This window comes from Colobus angolensis, unplaced genomic scaffold, assembly GCF_000951035.1.
Source record: "Colobus angolensis palliatus isolate OR3802 unplaced genomic scaffold, Cang.pa_1.0 Scaffold93, whole genome shotgun sequence".
NCBI classification, from domain to species: domain Eukaryota; kingdom Metazoa; phylum Chordata; class Mammalia; order Primates; family Cercopithecidae; genus Colobus; species Colobus angolensis.
In genome coordinates, this window is record NW_012123265.1 from 2,104,849 (window position 1) to 2,120,385 (window position 15,537).

Sequence of the window (15,537 nt, forward strand, 5' to 3'; positions counted from 1 at the left end):
CCCGCCTCACCCTCCCAAAGTGCTGGGATTACAGGCATGAGCCACCATGCCTGGACTTCTTGGCTCAGTTTTTTTTAACACAAGCACAAATATGCCCATGCCTGTGTCAGGTATCTGGTAATTTACACTTGATCTTGGTGCAGATTTTGGGAAAGCGAACTCCACGGGATACTCAGAAACCAAGTTCTAATTCAGTTGCCATGAAAACTTAAGGTGAGGGGATTGTCAGTCAGTGAAAAATACGGAGGAAAACACTAACAGAATATGGTAAGCATCTCTAGCATTAACAATTTTTATTGGCTGGGTGCGGTGGCTCATGCCTGTAATCCCAACACTTTGGGAGGCCGAGGCAGGCAGATCACCTGAGGTCAGGAGTTTGAGACCAGCCTGACCAACATGGAGAAAAACCCATCTCTACTAAAAATACAAAATTAACCGGGTGTGGTGGTGCATGCCTGTAATCCCAGTTACTCGGGAGGCTGAGGCAAGAGAATTGCTTGAACCTGGGAGGTGGAGGTTGCGGCGAGCCGAGATTGGGCCATTGCACTCCAGCCTGGGCAACAAGAGCAAAACTCTGTCTCAAAAGAAAACCCAATTTTTTTTTATTTATTTATTTTCCTAGATGTAGTAATGGGGAAAACATTAATAGAACTTTTGAGAGCCAGAATTCATCTCAAAATTGCTCATGTTTGTAGATCATAACAGCAGTGCTGGATCACAAACAGCCTATTAGCCTTGGAGCTTCCTGGTCTCTTCTGATAGAGATAGGCCCTATAGACAGATTTGCAAATTCAGATCTTTTCAAAATGCTTTTATTATTTTTTGAGACAGGGTCTCTCTCTCTTGCCCAGACTGGAGTGTGATCATGACTCACTGAAGTCTTGAACTCCTGGGCTCAAGCAATGCTCCTGCCTCAGCCTCCCAATTAGCTGGGACTACAGGCGCGCACCACCATGCCTGACTAATTTATTTTTATTTTTTGTAGAGACCAGGGGGTGGGGGGGGGTCTCACTATGTTGCCCAGGCTGCTCTCGAACTCCTGAGCTCAAGCTATCCTCCTGCCTCCGTGTCCTAAAGTATTGGAATTACAGGCGTGAGCCACCGCCTAGCCTGCAAATGCAAATCCAACCAGGTCGTATGTAGGATAAAATTCTTTTTCCTAGGCCGGGCGCGGTGGCTCAAGCCTGTAATCCCAGCACTTTGGGAGGCCGAGACGGGCGGATCACAAGGTCAGGAGATCGAGACCATCCTGGCTAACACGGTGAAACCCCGTCTCTACTAAAAACTACAAAAAACTAGCCGGGCGACGTGGGGGCGCCTGTAGCCCCAGCTACTCGGGAGGCTGAGGCAGGAGAATGGCGTGAACCCGGGAGGCGGAGCTTGCAGTGAGCTGAGATCCGGCCACAGCACTCCAGCCTGGGTGACAGAGCGAGACTCCGTCTCAAAAAAAAAAAAAAAAAAAAAAAAAAAATTCTTTTTCCTGGCTCAAGCGTCTCTCCTCATCTTCGGAGAGAGAGATGGGAATGAGAGAGCCTTCTAATAATAGCAATTGCTAGTTACCAATGCCCTGGCTTACCGTGTTTTAGACTCTATGAGTTAAACATTAACTCCTTGAATCATTGCAAGCTCCTTATTAGGTGGGTATCAACCTCAATTTACAGATGAAGAAGCCAAGACTTGGGCTGCTTGCATTACATTAACCGAGGTTTAACCGCAGCGAGGCTGCCTCCAAAGCAGACCGAGTTTGCAACCATCACCGTACATCCCGCGAGCTGTGATAGGGCGAGAACTACAATTCCCGCGGGGCTGTGCGGGAGCATCGCGAGAGTTACCTTAACTGTGGCGGCGGGAAGGCGGACCCCGCTGCTTGCTGGGCGGTTAGGAGGGCCCGGGGCCGAGACGATGGCTGACGACAATCCTGACGGCGACCCTACGCCGCGCACTCTGCTGCGACGCGTGCTGGATACAGCGGACTCGCGCACCCCGCGGCGACCCCGGAGTGCTCGGGCTGGGTATGTGAGGGGCTCCCCGAGTACTTGAGCAACTAGAGGGACTGGGGAGTGGGGTCTGGGTGGGACCCAGGGCCGACTCTGTTCGAGAGGGAAACTAAGTCTCAGAGAGGAGCAGGGCCTGGGACTCTGAGAACTGGCTCTATTGCTCTAGCTGGGCCCGGGCCAGCGGTTTTTGCCCCTGCCCCCAGGGCTCCAGCAGCCAGCCCTCGGGACCACAGAACCTGACTGATCCCGAGTCTTTGGGGGCTCGGCCACTGGAGATGGAGGATAGGCGCTCAGAATCTCACCTTATGCTCTGTTCTCTAGGCTGCTTTCCTCAAACCAGCCAGGGTTTGCCTAAGCATTTGCCCTGAACTTTTTTTTTTTGGCCCGAGGGTTCCCACTGTTCCTGCGCATCGTCTTACTGTCCCCGGCTTGGAAATGGGAAAGGAGCTAGAGGACAGCCTGGGCAGAAGTTGGGAGGCAGCAACCGGAAGATGCTTTGCTAAGGAGCAGGGAATTTGGCCTGACTTGGTGGGAGTGGCGGTGGGTGAGGGCTGTGGTGAGCTCATGGTGCATAGAATGCATACGTTGACATCTGCCAGACTGGGACAATGGAGTTTCTTCATAGGGAATGAGAAGCCATTCATTATAGGTTTTACACCCATGAGGTGGGAGCTGCGCCCTGGGAACACCCAGAGACTAAGGTGTCTGGGGTACCACGTTCTTAAAAGATTTTAAAATACTTTAATATCCTCCATGGATTGTTACTTTCATGTCTGGGATGGATGCTGTTCCAATTGTTTCTCTTGTCTGTGTGGCTAACCCCTACTTATCCTTTGTGATTATGCTGAAGTCATCTCTGTGAAGCCTTTCCCAGCCCCTCCTGGTTGGTTCACTCATATGCCGTCTCTATTCCCGTACCCCAGGGGTCTTCTTCGTCCACACTGCTGACATAGGGCTGGGAACAGGGGCGACAGTAGGGGCAAGTGTTTTCTGGGTCCCTAGCCCTGAGGGAAAAAGCCTTCAGACCAAGACCCAGATGAAGGCATGTCTCTATGTTCTCTATCCCTCCTCACTGTAATTCTCAGCGCTGCTGGTCTTTACGCAGAGCCCAGAGAGCCCTGCTTGAAAGGGCTTCCTCCAGGAGGTTGAGTGGCCAAACAAAGACGATAGCCAAAGGGCGTTCCCGTGGAGCCAGGGTAAGTACCCAGCCCACTGACCCCAAAGGGCCCTGGCTGCCTCGCGGAGGAGGGTTGAGGTCTAAGTCTGCTCTGGAGCCCACCTTGAGGAAATCTCAAGGCAAACAGACAGACTGGTTGCTTGGTGCTTTTGCCGATAGTCTATTGGCACATCGGCCCATGTTCAGGCCAGGGGGCACGTGGAGGAACAGACACCTCGGACGCTGCTGAAGAACATCCTACTAACTGGTAAGTGAGTGCTGGCCTGCCGGTCAGAGTTAGGTACCAGTCCAATACCAGTCTTCTGGTATCTTTCATTCAGGGTGACCTGTTCTGTCAGCCCCACCCTCTCCCTGGTGTTTCTGTAGCCCCGGAATCTTCCATCCTGATTCCCGAGTCGGTAGTGAAGCCAGTGCCAGCACCACAGGTGGTCCAACCCTCCAGAAGAGAGAGCAGTCGTGGCAGGTACACAGAACTCCACCCCCTTGGACTGTGCTATGGGCAGCTTAGTCAGGGAGTTTCTTGGGGGTCGCAAAAGCCAGAATTGGACTTCCTGGTCTGTCTGAGATAAGCTCCATTCTTATAGCCTGGAACTGCAACTTCCTGAGCTCGAGCCCTCCACAACCCTGGCTCCAGGTCTGCTGGCCCCTGCAAGGAGGAAACAGAGGGTGCGACTGTCGATGTTTCAGCAGGGAGTGGACCAGGGGCTGCCTCTCTCCCGAGGTGAGGCCCTGGACACCACTTATGCTACCCTCTCCCTCCTGTCCTCTGGAGAGGCTGAGGAGTCCTGAGAGAGGGCCCTCACGGGCCTGGATCACTTACCATGGTTTTCTTCTTTTACATTATCTTGCGGGTTGCTGACAGAGCCTCAAGGGAATGCCGATGCCTCTTCCCTCACCAGGTGCTGTTCTGGGGGTGGGTGGAGGAGAGGCTTGGCGAGGGAGGTGCTGCCTGGGATGGAATCTGGCCACACTACTCCCTGCCAGTTTTAGCCTCACAGCATGTTGGCTCTGTTCTAAGAGATGAGAGCCGCAGGGCAGATGGAGGGATCTCTGGGCAAATTGGGTCTGAGGTACCTGACTCCTCTGTGCCTCCCCTCTCTCACCAGCTCCCTCAACCTGACCTTTGCCACACCTCTTCAGCCACAGTCAGTTCAGAGGCCTGGCTTGGCCCGCAGACCTCCCGCCCGCCGAGCTGTAGATGTGGGTGCCTTTTTGCGGGATCTGCGAGATACTTCCTTGGCTCCTCCAAGTAAGGTTGAGGTTTTCCCCTGCTGGCCTTTGGGGAAAGCTCTCCCTGCCATGACAGATAGGAGGTGATGCTGAGTCAGGGTTGCACCCCTCTCGGTAGGGTCAAGGACAGCGAGCAACTCTGGTCAGTGGGTCTACAAGGAATTTCTGCTTTCTTTCCACAGGGGGCCCTTTACCTTGGTCCCTCGGTGTCTCCCAGGGCCCCATATCCTTAAACTATAGGGCTGGAGGTTGGAAAGGGGTGTGGTGTGGTGGCTGAAACTTTTTGAAAGGGGCCGGGTTTCAGGATCAGCTGGCCAATTTGAGCTGACCTGGGAGCCTGATTGCAGAAAACAAGTTCACCAGGGTGAGATGAGAGTTTGGGAAGAAGGAGCAGAACAAGCAGCGAAGAGGTTTTTTAAGTGGGCAGCTGGTGGGCGTGCAGCTGTGGGGGCTTGGGACTGCCAGGCAGAGGAACAGGAGGGTAAGCAAGGAGGGCTGTCGGAGATAAGGCCTCACGTGCTAGATTGTCTTCTTTCTCTGAAGGCCACTCAGGGCGAACTCATGCGGCCCACTGTCCGGGCTCTGGCAACGCTGAGTAGCCGCCAGTGGGCCTGGAATAAGCTGAGAGCCATCTGGCCCCTGATCTCCATGTGACAGCCTCAAAACCTGTTACTACTCTGCCCACAGACATTGTGTTGGAGGACACCCAGCCCTTCTCTCAGCCCACAGTTGGCTCCCCCGTGTACCACTCCCTGCCCTGCACGCCTCACACTGGGGCTGAAGACGCTGAGCAGGCTGCAGGTCGCAGGACACAGAGCAGTGGGCCTGGGCTGCAGAACAATAGTGAGTGTGTGGCGCCGATGGCCTGGAGCCAAACTTAGCTTGGGTGAGAGTTGACAATGGTCGTTTTCCTTCTTCAAGCCCCTCTGTGCCCCTGGAGCCCCCTGGCTGTGGCTGCCTCCTTCATCTAAGAACAGAGTCCATGTTGGGCCAGGAGGCTTCAGATCCATGTCCCGGTGCTGCCTCTGGCTTTGTCTTTCCTCACTGGGCAGCGCTGGGTCTGCTAGTCCATCTTTACCCTTCTCTGAGCTATGCAGCCTTGGCCTGCTGCATCTCCAGCCTGTATTCTCTTTTTTTTTTTTTTTTTGAGGCGGAGTCTTGCTCTGTCGCCCGGGCTGGAGTGCAGTGGCCGGATCTCAGCTCACTGCAAGCTCCGCCTCCTGGGTTTACGCCATTCTCCTGCCTCAGCCTCCCGAGTAGCTGGGACTACAGGCGCCCGCCACGTCGCCCGGCTAGTTTTTTTGTGTTTTTTAGTAGAGACGGGGTTTCACAGTGTTAGCCAGGATGGTCTCGATCTCCTGACCTTGTGATCCGCCCGTCTCGGCCTCCCAAAGTGCTGGGATTACAGGCTTGAGCCACCGCGCCCGGCCGAGCCTGTATTCTCTTCCCTTCACTCAGGCCCTGGGAAACCAGCCCAGTTTCTGGCAGGAGAGGCAGAGGAGGTCGATGCCTTTGCTCTGGGCTTCCTGAGCACCAGCAGTGGTGTCTCCGGAGAAGATGAAGTAGAGCCCTTACCCGATGGAGTTGAAGAGGCAGAGAAAAAGATGGAAGAAGAAGGTGTGAGTGTGAGTGAAATGAAGGCAACAGGAGCACAAGGACCCAGCAGGGCAGAAGAGCCCAAGGGACACACACAGGTGACAGAAGCAGAGGGATCCCAGGGGACTGCTGAGGCCGAGGGGCCAGGAGCATCTTCAGGGGATGAGGATGCCTCTAGCAAGGCAGGTAAGAGGCCCAGTGCAGGGGGTGACTGGTGACAGCTGTGTTCAGGCCCCAGCACACAGACAGGCCTTGCCTGGGTTGTGTTTCCGGGCACTGGTGGTGTTAGGGGTTCAGGGATACTGTGAGGGGCACCCGCTTGGCTGGAGCTAGATGGGTTCCACCAGAAACAGGACAGAAATACTGTGGCTGTGCTGGCCTGGGTAAGATGGTCAGGCCTGGAATTCCTGTGACCCCACCCTTCTTCCTTTGTAGCAAGTCCAGAGTCGGCCTCCAGCACCCCTGAGTCTCTCCAGGCCAGGCAACATCATCAGTTTCCTGAGCCAGCCCCACCGCCTGGTGCTGCAGTGTAAGATCCCACAACCCCGTTCCTCACGGGCCTCTTGGGAAGGGATCATTGGGTACGCTGTGTGCATAGGGTCCTCCCCCGTCCTACGGGTATGCAGATGATTACCTAGCAGGGCAGCCTGAGCTGGGCTGGGGAGAGCTCACCAAGAGCACCCCTGCCGTCCTGGTGCCTGCCTCCAGAGCTTAGAGGAGCCTGGGTAAGGGGAAAGGGGAAAGTATGTGGTCGGTTTGTAGTCAGAAAAGTCTTCCTGGGGGATGATTAGCAGAATCGGGAAAGGCAGCAGTAGAGTAAGGGAAGAGACTGTCCATTCTAAGGCCTGGGGTCATGGACCCAAGCAGATACCAATATAGATAAGCCTGAACTAGGATGTCAAGTCGACTGGAGGAACAGAGCCCCAGGGAAAGACTGGCCTCTTTGTGGCCCCCTGACCCAACTGCCCCTCAGCCGGTGGTCAGGGCTGCTGGTCCTGGCTGGCCAAGGGCCACATGGTCCCCAGCCTCAGCAGGAGCCAGCAAGACTTGCCCTTGAATAAGGGCCTCCTGAGGCAAGTTCAGCTCCCTCTGTACACTGTTGCCCTCAGCTTATCTTCAGAGCCTGCAGAGCCTCTGTTGGTCAGGTGTCCCCCTAGGCCCCGGACCACCGGCCCCAGGCCCCGGCAAGATCCCCACAAGGCTGGACTGAGCCACTATGTGAAACTCTTTAGCTTCTTTGCCAAGATGCCCATGGAGAGGAAGGCTCTTGAGATGGTGGAGAAGTGGTGAGTCCTGGGCACGTGGGGTAGGGAGAGGAACCCCTTAGGTCATGATCAGACTGTTCATCCTACTCTATCCCCACCTTCTTGGCAGCCTAGATAAATATTTCCAGCATCTTTGTGATGACCTGGAGGTATTTGCTGCTCATGCTGGCCGCAAGACTGTGAAGCCAGAGGACCTGGAGCTGCTGATGCGGCGGTGAGAGGGCGGAAGGTGTGAGGGTGCTGGCTGGGGGAGCTCTGGCACTGATTCTGCCTGTCCTTTCTTTTCCTCCGCTGCAGGCAGGGCCTGGTCACCGACCAAGTCTCACTGCATGTGCTAGTGGAGCGGCACCTGCCCCTGGAGTACCGGCAGCTGCTCATCCCCTGTGCGTACAGTGGCAACTCTGTCTTCCCTGCCCAGTAGTGGCCAGGCCTCGACACTTTCCCTGTCCCCACCTGGGGCCTCTTGCCCCCACATATTTCTCCAGGTCTCCTCCCCACCCCCCCAGCATCAATAAAGTGTCATAAACAGAATATTCTGCATTTTGGTGCATGTCCTGGGGCCAGCCAGGCAAGGACTGATTCCCCCCGACAACTCCCCAGCACAGTCTGGAGAATGGCATGGGTTTAGACAAACGCTTTTATACTAAAAGCTAGGGGTTAGCAGGATGAGCACGCAGGCTGCCCACAGGCTCCTAGTTTGCAGGCTCTGGCTCTCGAGGTCCCACACGCCTGATGTCAATCACTTGAAGCCGCTCCAGGGCAGTCTGGAGGATTTCCACCACGCCTTCTTCCTTCTCGTCACCGTCCTCTGGCAGTTCTGACTCAGGGAGCTGGAAGGCCTGGCTCATGTAGGTGTTCACAGTCTGCTTGTTCAGGCTGGGGTCGATGGTCATCAGGGCCCCTCGCAGCTTGGGCAGAGTCACCTCCTCGTAGCTGCCCCACAGGAAAAGAGTGACAGGCCCTGACCCCTCCTCTCCATGCCCCAGACTCCCAGGTGCCCTCCTCTGTGCTGGGCTTGAGCAGTGGATGGTGCATGGTACACAGGGAGACCCAGGGGCTTCAGGGGCCCAGCCTGTGGGACTTGCCTATGGATCAGGGTCACTCACAGTTCTGTGCCCAGCTCCTGCTTTAGCTGCTGTAAGTACTCATCCTTCTCATCCATGTATTGTTCCCAGAGCTTTTGCACAAAGGGCTCACTCTGGCCCTCCTCATCCTAGGATGGGCCACAAGTCAGGGGGAGGGCACATTGGCTAGGGTCCAACCAAGGCTGGGGCAGGGGCCAGGCCAGTTCCTGGACCCACATACCCACCTCCATAAACAGTGAGCGGTAGTTGAGCAAGTCTGCATTGCTGCTGCTGGGATGCCAGCCTCCTGCCTCCATCAGCTCCTGGATTTGCTCTTCTGTCTTGAGAGGGAAGGTACTCTTAAGGACAGTGCTGTAGGGGAGACATGAGGGCCAACAGGGACCTGCTGAGGCCTGCTTGTGCCTCTCCCTAGTGCTCAAAAGGGAGTAAGTTCCAAGGCTGTGGCCCTTCCCACCAGGTGCCCCTTTTCCCTGCAGATGCAGGAAGAGTTGGGTAGGAGTTGGGGGTGGCCTGGACCAGCCTCTCACTTGAACTGCTCCATGGTTAGTAGCCCCTTGTTCTGACTGTCAGCATTTGTCATCTCCTTCAGCAGCTGGGCTACTGTCTCCTTCTGGGTGACATACACATTCTCACTCCGCTATAAGGAGAGAAGCATTATTCACTTGCTCTTCCTGGGAGTGGTGGGGGCAAAGCTGGTCTATGCTAGGGACAAAGACCCCTCTCAGTCTCCCCAAGGGGAATAGGCCCCAGCTCACCTTTCCCATCAGGACTGCATAGAACTGACTCATAACCTCATTGGAGTGGAAGATCTTGATATTTTCAAAAATAGTGTAAGCCCAGGCCATGGCATCACTGGGCCCAAAGCGACGCTCCAGGAAATTGAAGAAGAAGTCTGGGAATGTCTCTTTCTGCAGGATTGAGGAAATGCTTGGTCAGCCTGCCTTACAGTTGGTTGGCCCTCATCCCTGGCACCTCTGGACCTCCAGAAGACTCTGGATCTGAAGACCATGCTGGACCAGAGTGGCTGGTGAGATCTGACCTGCTCCTCAGCAAGACGTTCCTTCCAGGCATCCTTGAGGAGGTCGACTACATCCTTCTTGCTTGGCTTCTTGTTCTCCACGAGGCCTTCAAACCGAAGAAAAGCAGGGATGGCTTCCCCATAACCCTAGGAGGGAGGATATCAGCTCATCTCTGGACCCATCTGTGGCCCCACCCTCAAGCAGGGAAGAGCCCCAGTTGGTTCCCCGAAAGCTCATCTGAGCAGCAGGGCATGGCTGTTCTGACTCTGGCCTAAGCCCCACTCCTGGGGCCTCCCCTACCAGACCAGGGAAGAATTCTTTCTCCCGCAGCAGCCCCGAGCCAATCTCTTCCAGGAGCACGTCCACCAGCTGGTCGCTGTTCTTGCCCTCAGCCAGCATCTGCCAGCGCTCTGGGCCCCCAGCCACCACATCTGCATGTGGGGAGAGGGAGCTGGAGTCCGGGCCCACATGTAAGCAGGACCTGGGGCCCCGCTGGCCGCCCTCACCTTCGCATTTGGTCCAGTCAGGCCTCGGCGTGGAAGTGCGCTGGATCTCCTGTAGCTCAGAGAAGAACTGGTCCCGCTCCTTCAGCGTGCTCATGTGCAGCTGCATCAGGATCTCATGCTCCTTGCGAACCTCCTCATAGCTGGCTCTCAGGGTGTCCAGCTGTGGGCAAGGACATTGGCCCTGGCCCCCCACCTGTGAGACCCCATCCTACCCTCCTGGCCCTGCCTGCCTCAGCACCTGCTCCTGAAGATCCTTGTTGGTCTTCTCCTGCATTTCAAAGTCCCTCCTAGGGACTACATCTCCAAAGTTGGCCTTCATGGTGTTGAGTTCCATCTGTGTGCGGGTCAGGTCTTGCCGGGTCATCTTAAGAGCCAGGGTTAACTTCACAGGGTCCTCCCCCCAGATGCCTGCCAGGGGAGGGGGCCCACCAGCGCGTGTCACCCTGGCTTTCTCAGGCGTTGCCTGAAGCCTTCTGCCCTTCCCGTTTGGGGTTCCCTGGGTCTTGCCCACAGCGCTATCAGCCTAGGGTTTCAGGCTAAAGTCTAGAAGCCCAGGAAACTGAGTAATAGGCCTGTCCAGCCCACCAGGAGCCTAGTCTGCCTCAGCTACCAACTGTGTTCCTACAATTCTCAGTTCAACTCAGAAGATACACAGCCCTGGGAGAGGCAGGGACATCTCCCCCCGAATGGTTATGGAATGAGCAGGTCTTAGGAATGTTGAATGAATGGGGCTTAGGGGTGAGACCAGACTCCTCCAGCATCTTAGAGAGGAGAGAAACCTGATTCAGGCTTACCTGGAGACTGGGCCAATGACATGTCCTCCCGCTGGTACTGCAGCTCGTTCAGGTCTGCGATGAGTATCTTACGGGCATCTCGCTCACTGAGGTAGTGCAGGTACTCCTCAGCCAAGTTCTTCCTCAGTTTGGCCACCTGTGGAGAAGGTGGCTGTGTGGTCAGGGGCTGCCCTTGAACCCGTGTATGCAATTGGTCACCCCAGGGAGTGGGCTGGTTGCTGGGTGGCCCCATCAGGGCCTGCGAACAGGAAAAGTGAAAGAAGAAGGAGATTGGCCATTTCTGAGAATTCGGCAAGGTACCACTGCTTCCCCCTTTGGGGAAAGTGCTGAGCCTAGCAGCAGGGCAGAGGGTGGAGTTAGCAAGGCTCTGGGGGGAAGGTGGTGGCTCAGCGTGTCACTCCCCTGTAGAAAGGCAGAGCAGGATAGGGGGTCACCCTTGTGGTGGGGTTGGCAGGAATTCGGGGACTTGGTCATCACACCACTTCCATTCACCTCACTCTGCAGTGAAATCTTCTCCTCATTCTTTTTGTCGATGAGTTTTAGTAAATTCATCTTCTCTTTCTTGAGCAGGGAGATTTCATGTTTCTCCTCAGCTCTCATGGCCAGGATCCTCTCATTGCAGTCCTCATTCACAGTGACAAGCTTGGCCTTCAGGGGCTCCAGAGCCCGGATCTTCTCCCTTTGGTGGGCTAAGCAGAGACAGGTGGGAGAGCTGCTTTGGGGCCATGGAGAACAAACAGCCAGAAGACAGACCCTAAGGTCATGGGTGAGTGGCTATGTCACTTGCAAACCCCAAGAATCTCTGCATGCCTTGTTCAAAGCCATGGTCCCTGTTTCAGGCCTTCCTGCACTTGATTTTAAACCAAGGGCAGAGTTCAGATGAAGACCGGGGTGTCTCCCATGTCCTTTCCCCTACAGCCTTAAGTCCTGCAGCTGCACCATGCCCTGTACCTCCTGAGCCTGGCAGGGGAGCCTGCTGACTCCCAGAGGTGCTCACTCTCTCCTGGGGTTCACTCCATTTTCAACAGGGACTGCCCCACTGTGCTTCTCAACGACAGGTGTGGTCAGGTGCTCTGGGGTGCCCTATAACGGAACAGTCTGTGCAGAATGGCTGAGGGGCCTTGGTGACCTCAAGGCCCAGTTGGGTAGCTGCCGCAGCCCTGCTGTGGAGCGCCAGAAGGTCGAATAGGATCTTCTCCACCCCTTCCAGGCTGGGACAAGGAGGGGAGCTGCATTTCTGCATTCTTTTTTTTTTTTTGCGATGGAGTCTTGTTCTTTTGCCCAGGCTGGAGTGCAGTGGTGTGATCTCAACTCACTGCAACCTCCACCTCCTAGGTTCAAGCAATTCTCCTGCCTCAATCTCCCAAGTAGCTGAGATTATAGGTGTGTGCCACCATGCACAGCTAATTTTTTTGCGTTTTTAGTAGAGACAGGGTTTCACCATATTGGCCAGGCTGGTCTCAAACTCCTGACCTCAAGTGATCCACCACTTTGGCCTCCCAAAGTGCTGGGATTACAGGCGTGAGCCACTGTGCCTGGCAGGAGGTGCATTCTTACCCAGCATCCCCTCATATGCATTCTTGATGGAGGATAGTAATGGCTTGTACGTTTTGAAGTCCTCTATGAAGAACTCAAAGATCTCTCTGTAAGGCTGGCAAGAAAAGGGAACCCATCATCTCCTGGCCCACAGCTGCCACCCTTAGTGGGGAACTATTTTTCTTTTTCTTTTTTCCTGAAATGGAGTCTTGCTCTGTCACCCAGGCTGGAGTGCAGTGGTGCGATCTTGGCTCACTGCAACCTCCGCCTCCCAGGTTCAAGTGATTCTCCTGCCTCAGCCTCCTGAGTAGCTGGGATTACAGGTGCCCGCCACCATGCTGGGCTAATTTTTGTATTTTTAGTAGAGACGGGGTTTCACCATGTTGGCCAGGATGGTCTCAATCTCCTGATGTCGTGATCCACCCACCTCGGCCTTCCAAAGTGGAGGGATTACAGGCGTGAGCCACTGTGCCCAGTCCTGTGTTTTTCTTTACTGGGCTTAGTAGTATTCCAGTGTAAGGCTGCCAGGTCACTTATATTCAAGTAAATGCCCTAGACACCAGCCAGGTACCTCACAGTGCCATGGAGCCTGGGGGGCAGCTCTCTGGAGGCCTGTCCTGATGCTGTCTGAGGCCTAGTGGACTGCTATGACCATAGACAGATCTCCACTCTGTGCCTGAGCCCCTCTCTGGCTCTCCAGGCAGCCAGCCTCTTGCCTTCTGGACACAGTATCATTGGCCTCTCACTTGTAACCTCTTCCGATCTTAGAGCCTGGTAGATTCAGGAGATTGAAGGTTGTACCCTTGCGTCCTGACATGCAAGTAGGGGTATGGTCCCCTGTCCCATTTGGACGCATGAGAGGTTTCTGGAGGCAGCATTGCTCACTGAAATGAGCACAGTCTCCAGAGTCAGCCCTGAGTTTGAAGCCCAGCCCCACTATACCATAGTGGTATGCCTTCTTCCTTATCTGCTCGGGAGATCGATGTAAGGCCCCAGCCCAGGGCCTTGCACTTGCACACAGCCAGTGCTCAGTAAATGCTTTAGTCAGTGACTAAGTCAAAAGGCAGGAATTATCTGTCATCATCCTTGTTTGAGCAGATTTGGTGATTCTCTCCCTAATATACACTGGAATCTGGGTTGGATCTGATATATATCTCTCTCTCTCTCCCTCCCTCCCTCCCTCCTTATGCATCTGGGCTGGTTCCTTAAGCTTGGGGTTGTTGCCACTGGGCTGGTAAACACGGCGTGACCCCTGCTTGCCCAACTGCCAACATCAGGCTCTATTCACTGATGTTGTGACCTAACCTGGGCACTGGGGATCACAGAGCTCTAGGGACTGGGCACAGCATCCAGGCCACCTGACTCAGGTGAGGAAACTCTAGCCTCAGGAGACTTTCACATCCACATTGCAGCCTTGCCTGCTCACTGGCGTTTTCTTTCTTTTTTTTTTTTTTGAGACAGCGTCTCACTGTGTCGCCCAGGCTGGAGTGCAGTGGCGCAAACTTGGCTTACTGCAAGCTCTGCCTCCTGGGTTCATGCCATTCTCCTGCCTCATGCTCCTGAGCAGCTGGGACTACAGGTGCCCGCCACCACGCCCAGCTAATTTTTTGTATTTTTAGTAAAGATAGGGTTTCACTGTGTTACCCAGGATGGTCTCGATCTCCTGACCTGGTGATCTGCCCGCCTTGGCCTCCCAAAGTGCTGGGATTACAGGTGTGGGCCACCGTGCCCGGCCTTCTTTTTTCTTTTTTCTTTTTTTTTTTTGACAGAGTCTCACTCTGTTGCCCAGGCTGTAGTGCTGTGGCACGATCTTGGCTCACTGCAACCTCTGCCTCCTGGGTTCAAGTGATTCTCCTGCCTGAACAGGGTTTTCGATTTTGCAAAATGGTCTGGCCACTGGTGTATGTGGGCCATGGGGACAGGTGCCCACCCTTGGAGAACTGACCAGTCTGCAGGGAGGGACAGGTGGGGTTACCATGGCAACATTGCTTCCCTTTCTAATGTTTCTCTCCATCCCTCCTCCCCCAGTCCTGACTTTTTTTTTTTTTTTTTCCTTTTTGAGACAGTCTTGCTCTGCCCCCCAGGCTGGAGTGCAGTGGTACGATCTCAGCTCACTGCAACCTCCACCTCCTGGGTTCAAGCCTCTGAGTAGTTGGGACTACAGGTGTGCACCACCACTCCAGGTTTTGTATTTTTAGTAGAGGCAGGGTTTCACCATGTTGGCCAGGCTGGTCTTGAGCTCCTGACCTCAAGCAATCCTCCTGCCTCAGCCTCCCAAAGTGCTGGGATTACAGGCGTGAGCCTGAGCCACTGTGCCCGGCCTCACTGGCATTTTCATAGGATGTTTCATGCTTCCGTTCAGGGAAGGAGACCCAGGAGAGCTGGGAGAGGTGGGTATCCCCTGAAGGTCTGAGGTGCTCACCTTGTAGGTGAGGCTTTTTTTGTTTTTGAGACGGAGACTCACTCTTGTTGCCCAGGTTGGAGTGCAGTGGTGTGATCTCGTCTCACTGCAACTGCTCCCTCCCGGGCTCAAGTGATTCTTCTGCCTCAGCCTCCTGAGTAGCTGGGACTACCGGTGCCCACCACCATGCCTGGCTAATTTTTGTACTTTTAGTAGAGACGGGGTTTTGCCATGTTGGCCAGGCTGGTCTTGAACTCCTGACCTCAGGTGATCCACCCGCCTCGGCCTCCCAAAGTGCTGGGATTATAGGCGTGAGCCACTGTGCCTGGCTGGTAGGTGAAGCTTCTTCCCACCCTTTCCCCACCTTCCCCAAGTTTCTTCTGTGGCTCTGACCTGCAGCCTTAGTTCCTGGGTGGAATCTGTGCCTAGGTCCAGCAGGAGGAGCTCCTTGCGTAAGTAGTTTTCCAGCTCCTCTAAGTACCGGGGCTTGGCAGTGCGAAAGGGATGCTGCTGGCAGCTCCTGCAGGGGATGGTGGCTGATAATGTGGCCAGCACCCCCACGGGGCCCTTGAGCCCTCAGTCTGGGGCAACACACGCCCCTGCCGTCTCCTGGCCCAAAGCCTGGCCCATGCCAGCCCACTCACCATGGGACTGACCCTGGCTTACCCTACTTGCTTCCGGTAGTCATCTGAACAGGGTTTTCGATTTTGCAAAATGGTCTGGCCACTGGTGTATGTGGGCCATGGGGACAGGTGCCCACCCATGGAGAACTGACCAGTCTGCAGGGAGGGACAGGTGGGGCTACCATGGCAACATTGCTCCCCTTTCTAATGTTTCTCTCCATCCCTCCTCCCCCAGTCCTGACTTTTTTTTTTTTTTTTTTCTTTTTGAGACAGTCTTGCTCTGTCCCCCAGGCTGGAGTGCAGTGGTA

General features: G+C 55.0%; 2 protein-coding genes across 4 annotated transcripts in view; one reads left to right on the forward strand and one right to left on the reverse strand.

Moving 5' to 3' along the window:
• The window catches only part of CENPT (centromere protein T), a 21,103-nt gene extending 13,307 nt beyond the window's left edge, over nt 1-7,796 (forward strand). Inside the window, exons 2-15 of the mRNA XM_011932021.1 lie at nt 144-267; nt 1,662-2,012; nt 3,103-3,193; nt 3,334-3,421; nt 3,541-3,637; nt 3,759-3,895; nt 4,037-4,073; nt 4,281-4,423; nt 5,092-5,247; nt 5,863-6,186; nt 6,436-6,529; nt 7,110-7,286; nt 7,375-7,479; nt 7,563-7,796. Coding sequence (XP_011787411.1) covers nt 1,903-2,012; nt 3,103-3,193; nt 3,334-3,421; nt 3,541-3,637; nt 3,759-3,895; nt 4,037-4,073; nt 4,281-4,423; nt 5,092-5,247; nt 5,863-6,186; nt 6,436-6,529; nt 7,110-7,286; nt 7,375-7,479; nt 7,563-7,686 — 1,683 coding nt within the window. The 5' untranslated portion in view covers nt 144-267; nt 1,662-1,902 and the 3' untranslated portion in view covers nt 7,687-7,796. The remainder of the gene's footprint in view (nt 1-143; nt 268-1,661; nt 2,013-3,102; nt 3,194-3,333; nt 3,422-3,540; nt 3,638-3,758; nt 3,896-4,036; nt 4,074-4,280; nt 4,424-5,091; nt 5,248-5,862; nt 6,187-6,435; nt 6,530-7,109; nt 7,287-7,374; nt 7,480-7,562) is intronic.
• Nucleotides 7,797-7,884: 88 nt separating this feature from the next.
• TSNAXIP1 (translin-associated factor X interacting protein 1) overlaps nt 7,885-15,537 on the reverse strand; it is a 21,986-nt gene continuing 14,333 nt past the window's right edge. For 2 of the 3 annotated variants that reach the window (XM_011932015.1, XM_011932018.1), the window contains exons 3-16: nt 15,273-15,385; nt 15,000-15,126; nt 12,227-12,320; nt 11,162-11,358; nt 10,670-10,805; nt 10,114-10,283; nt 9,876-10,035; nt 9,670-9,800; nt 9,390-9,515; nt 9,106-9,258; nt 8,878-8,987; nt 8,575-8,701; nt 8,372-8,478; nt 7,885-8,198 (exon numbers count right to left, since the gene is read on the reverse strand). In XM_011932015.1, coding sequence (XP_011787405.1) covers nt 7,958-8,198; nt 8,372-8,478; nt 8,575-8,701; nt 8,878-8,987; nt 9,106-9,258; nt 9,390-9,515; nt 9,670-9,800; nt 9,876-10,035; nt 10,114-10,283; nt 10,670-10,805; nt 11,162-11,358; nt 12,227-12,320; nt 15,000-15,126; nt 15,273-15,385 — 1,992 coding nt within the window. In that variant the 3' untranslated portion in view covers nt 7,885-7,957. The remainder of the gene's footprint in view (nt 8,199-8,371; nt 8,479-8,574; nt 8,702-8,877; nt 8,988-9,105; nt 9,259-9,389; nt 9,516-9,669; nt 9,801-9,875; nt 10,036-10,113; nt 10,284-10,669; nt 10,806-11,161; nt 11,359-12,226; nt 12,321-14,999; nt 15,127-15,272; nt 15,386-15,537) is intronic. The other variant, XM_011932017.1, reaches the window with a different exon arrangement.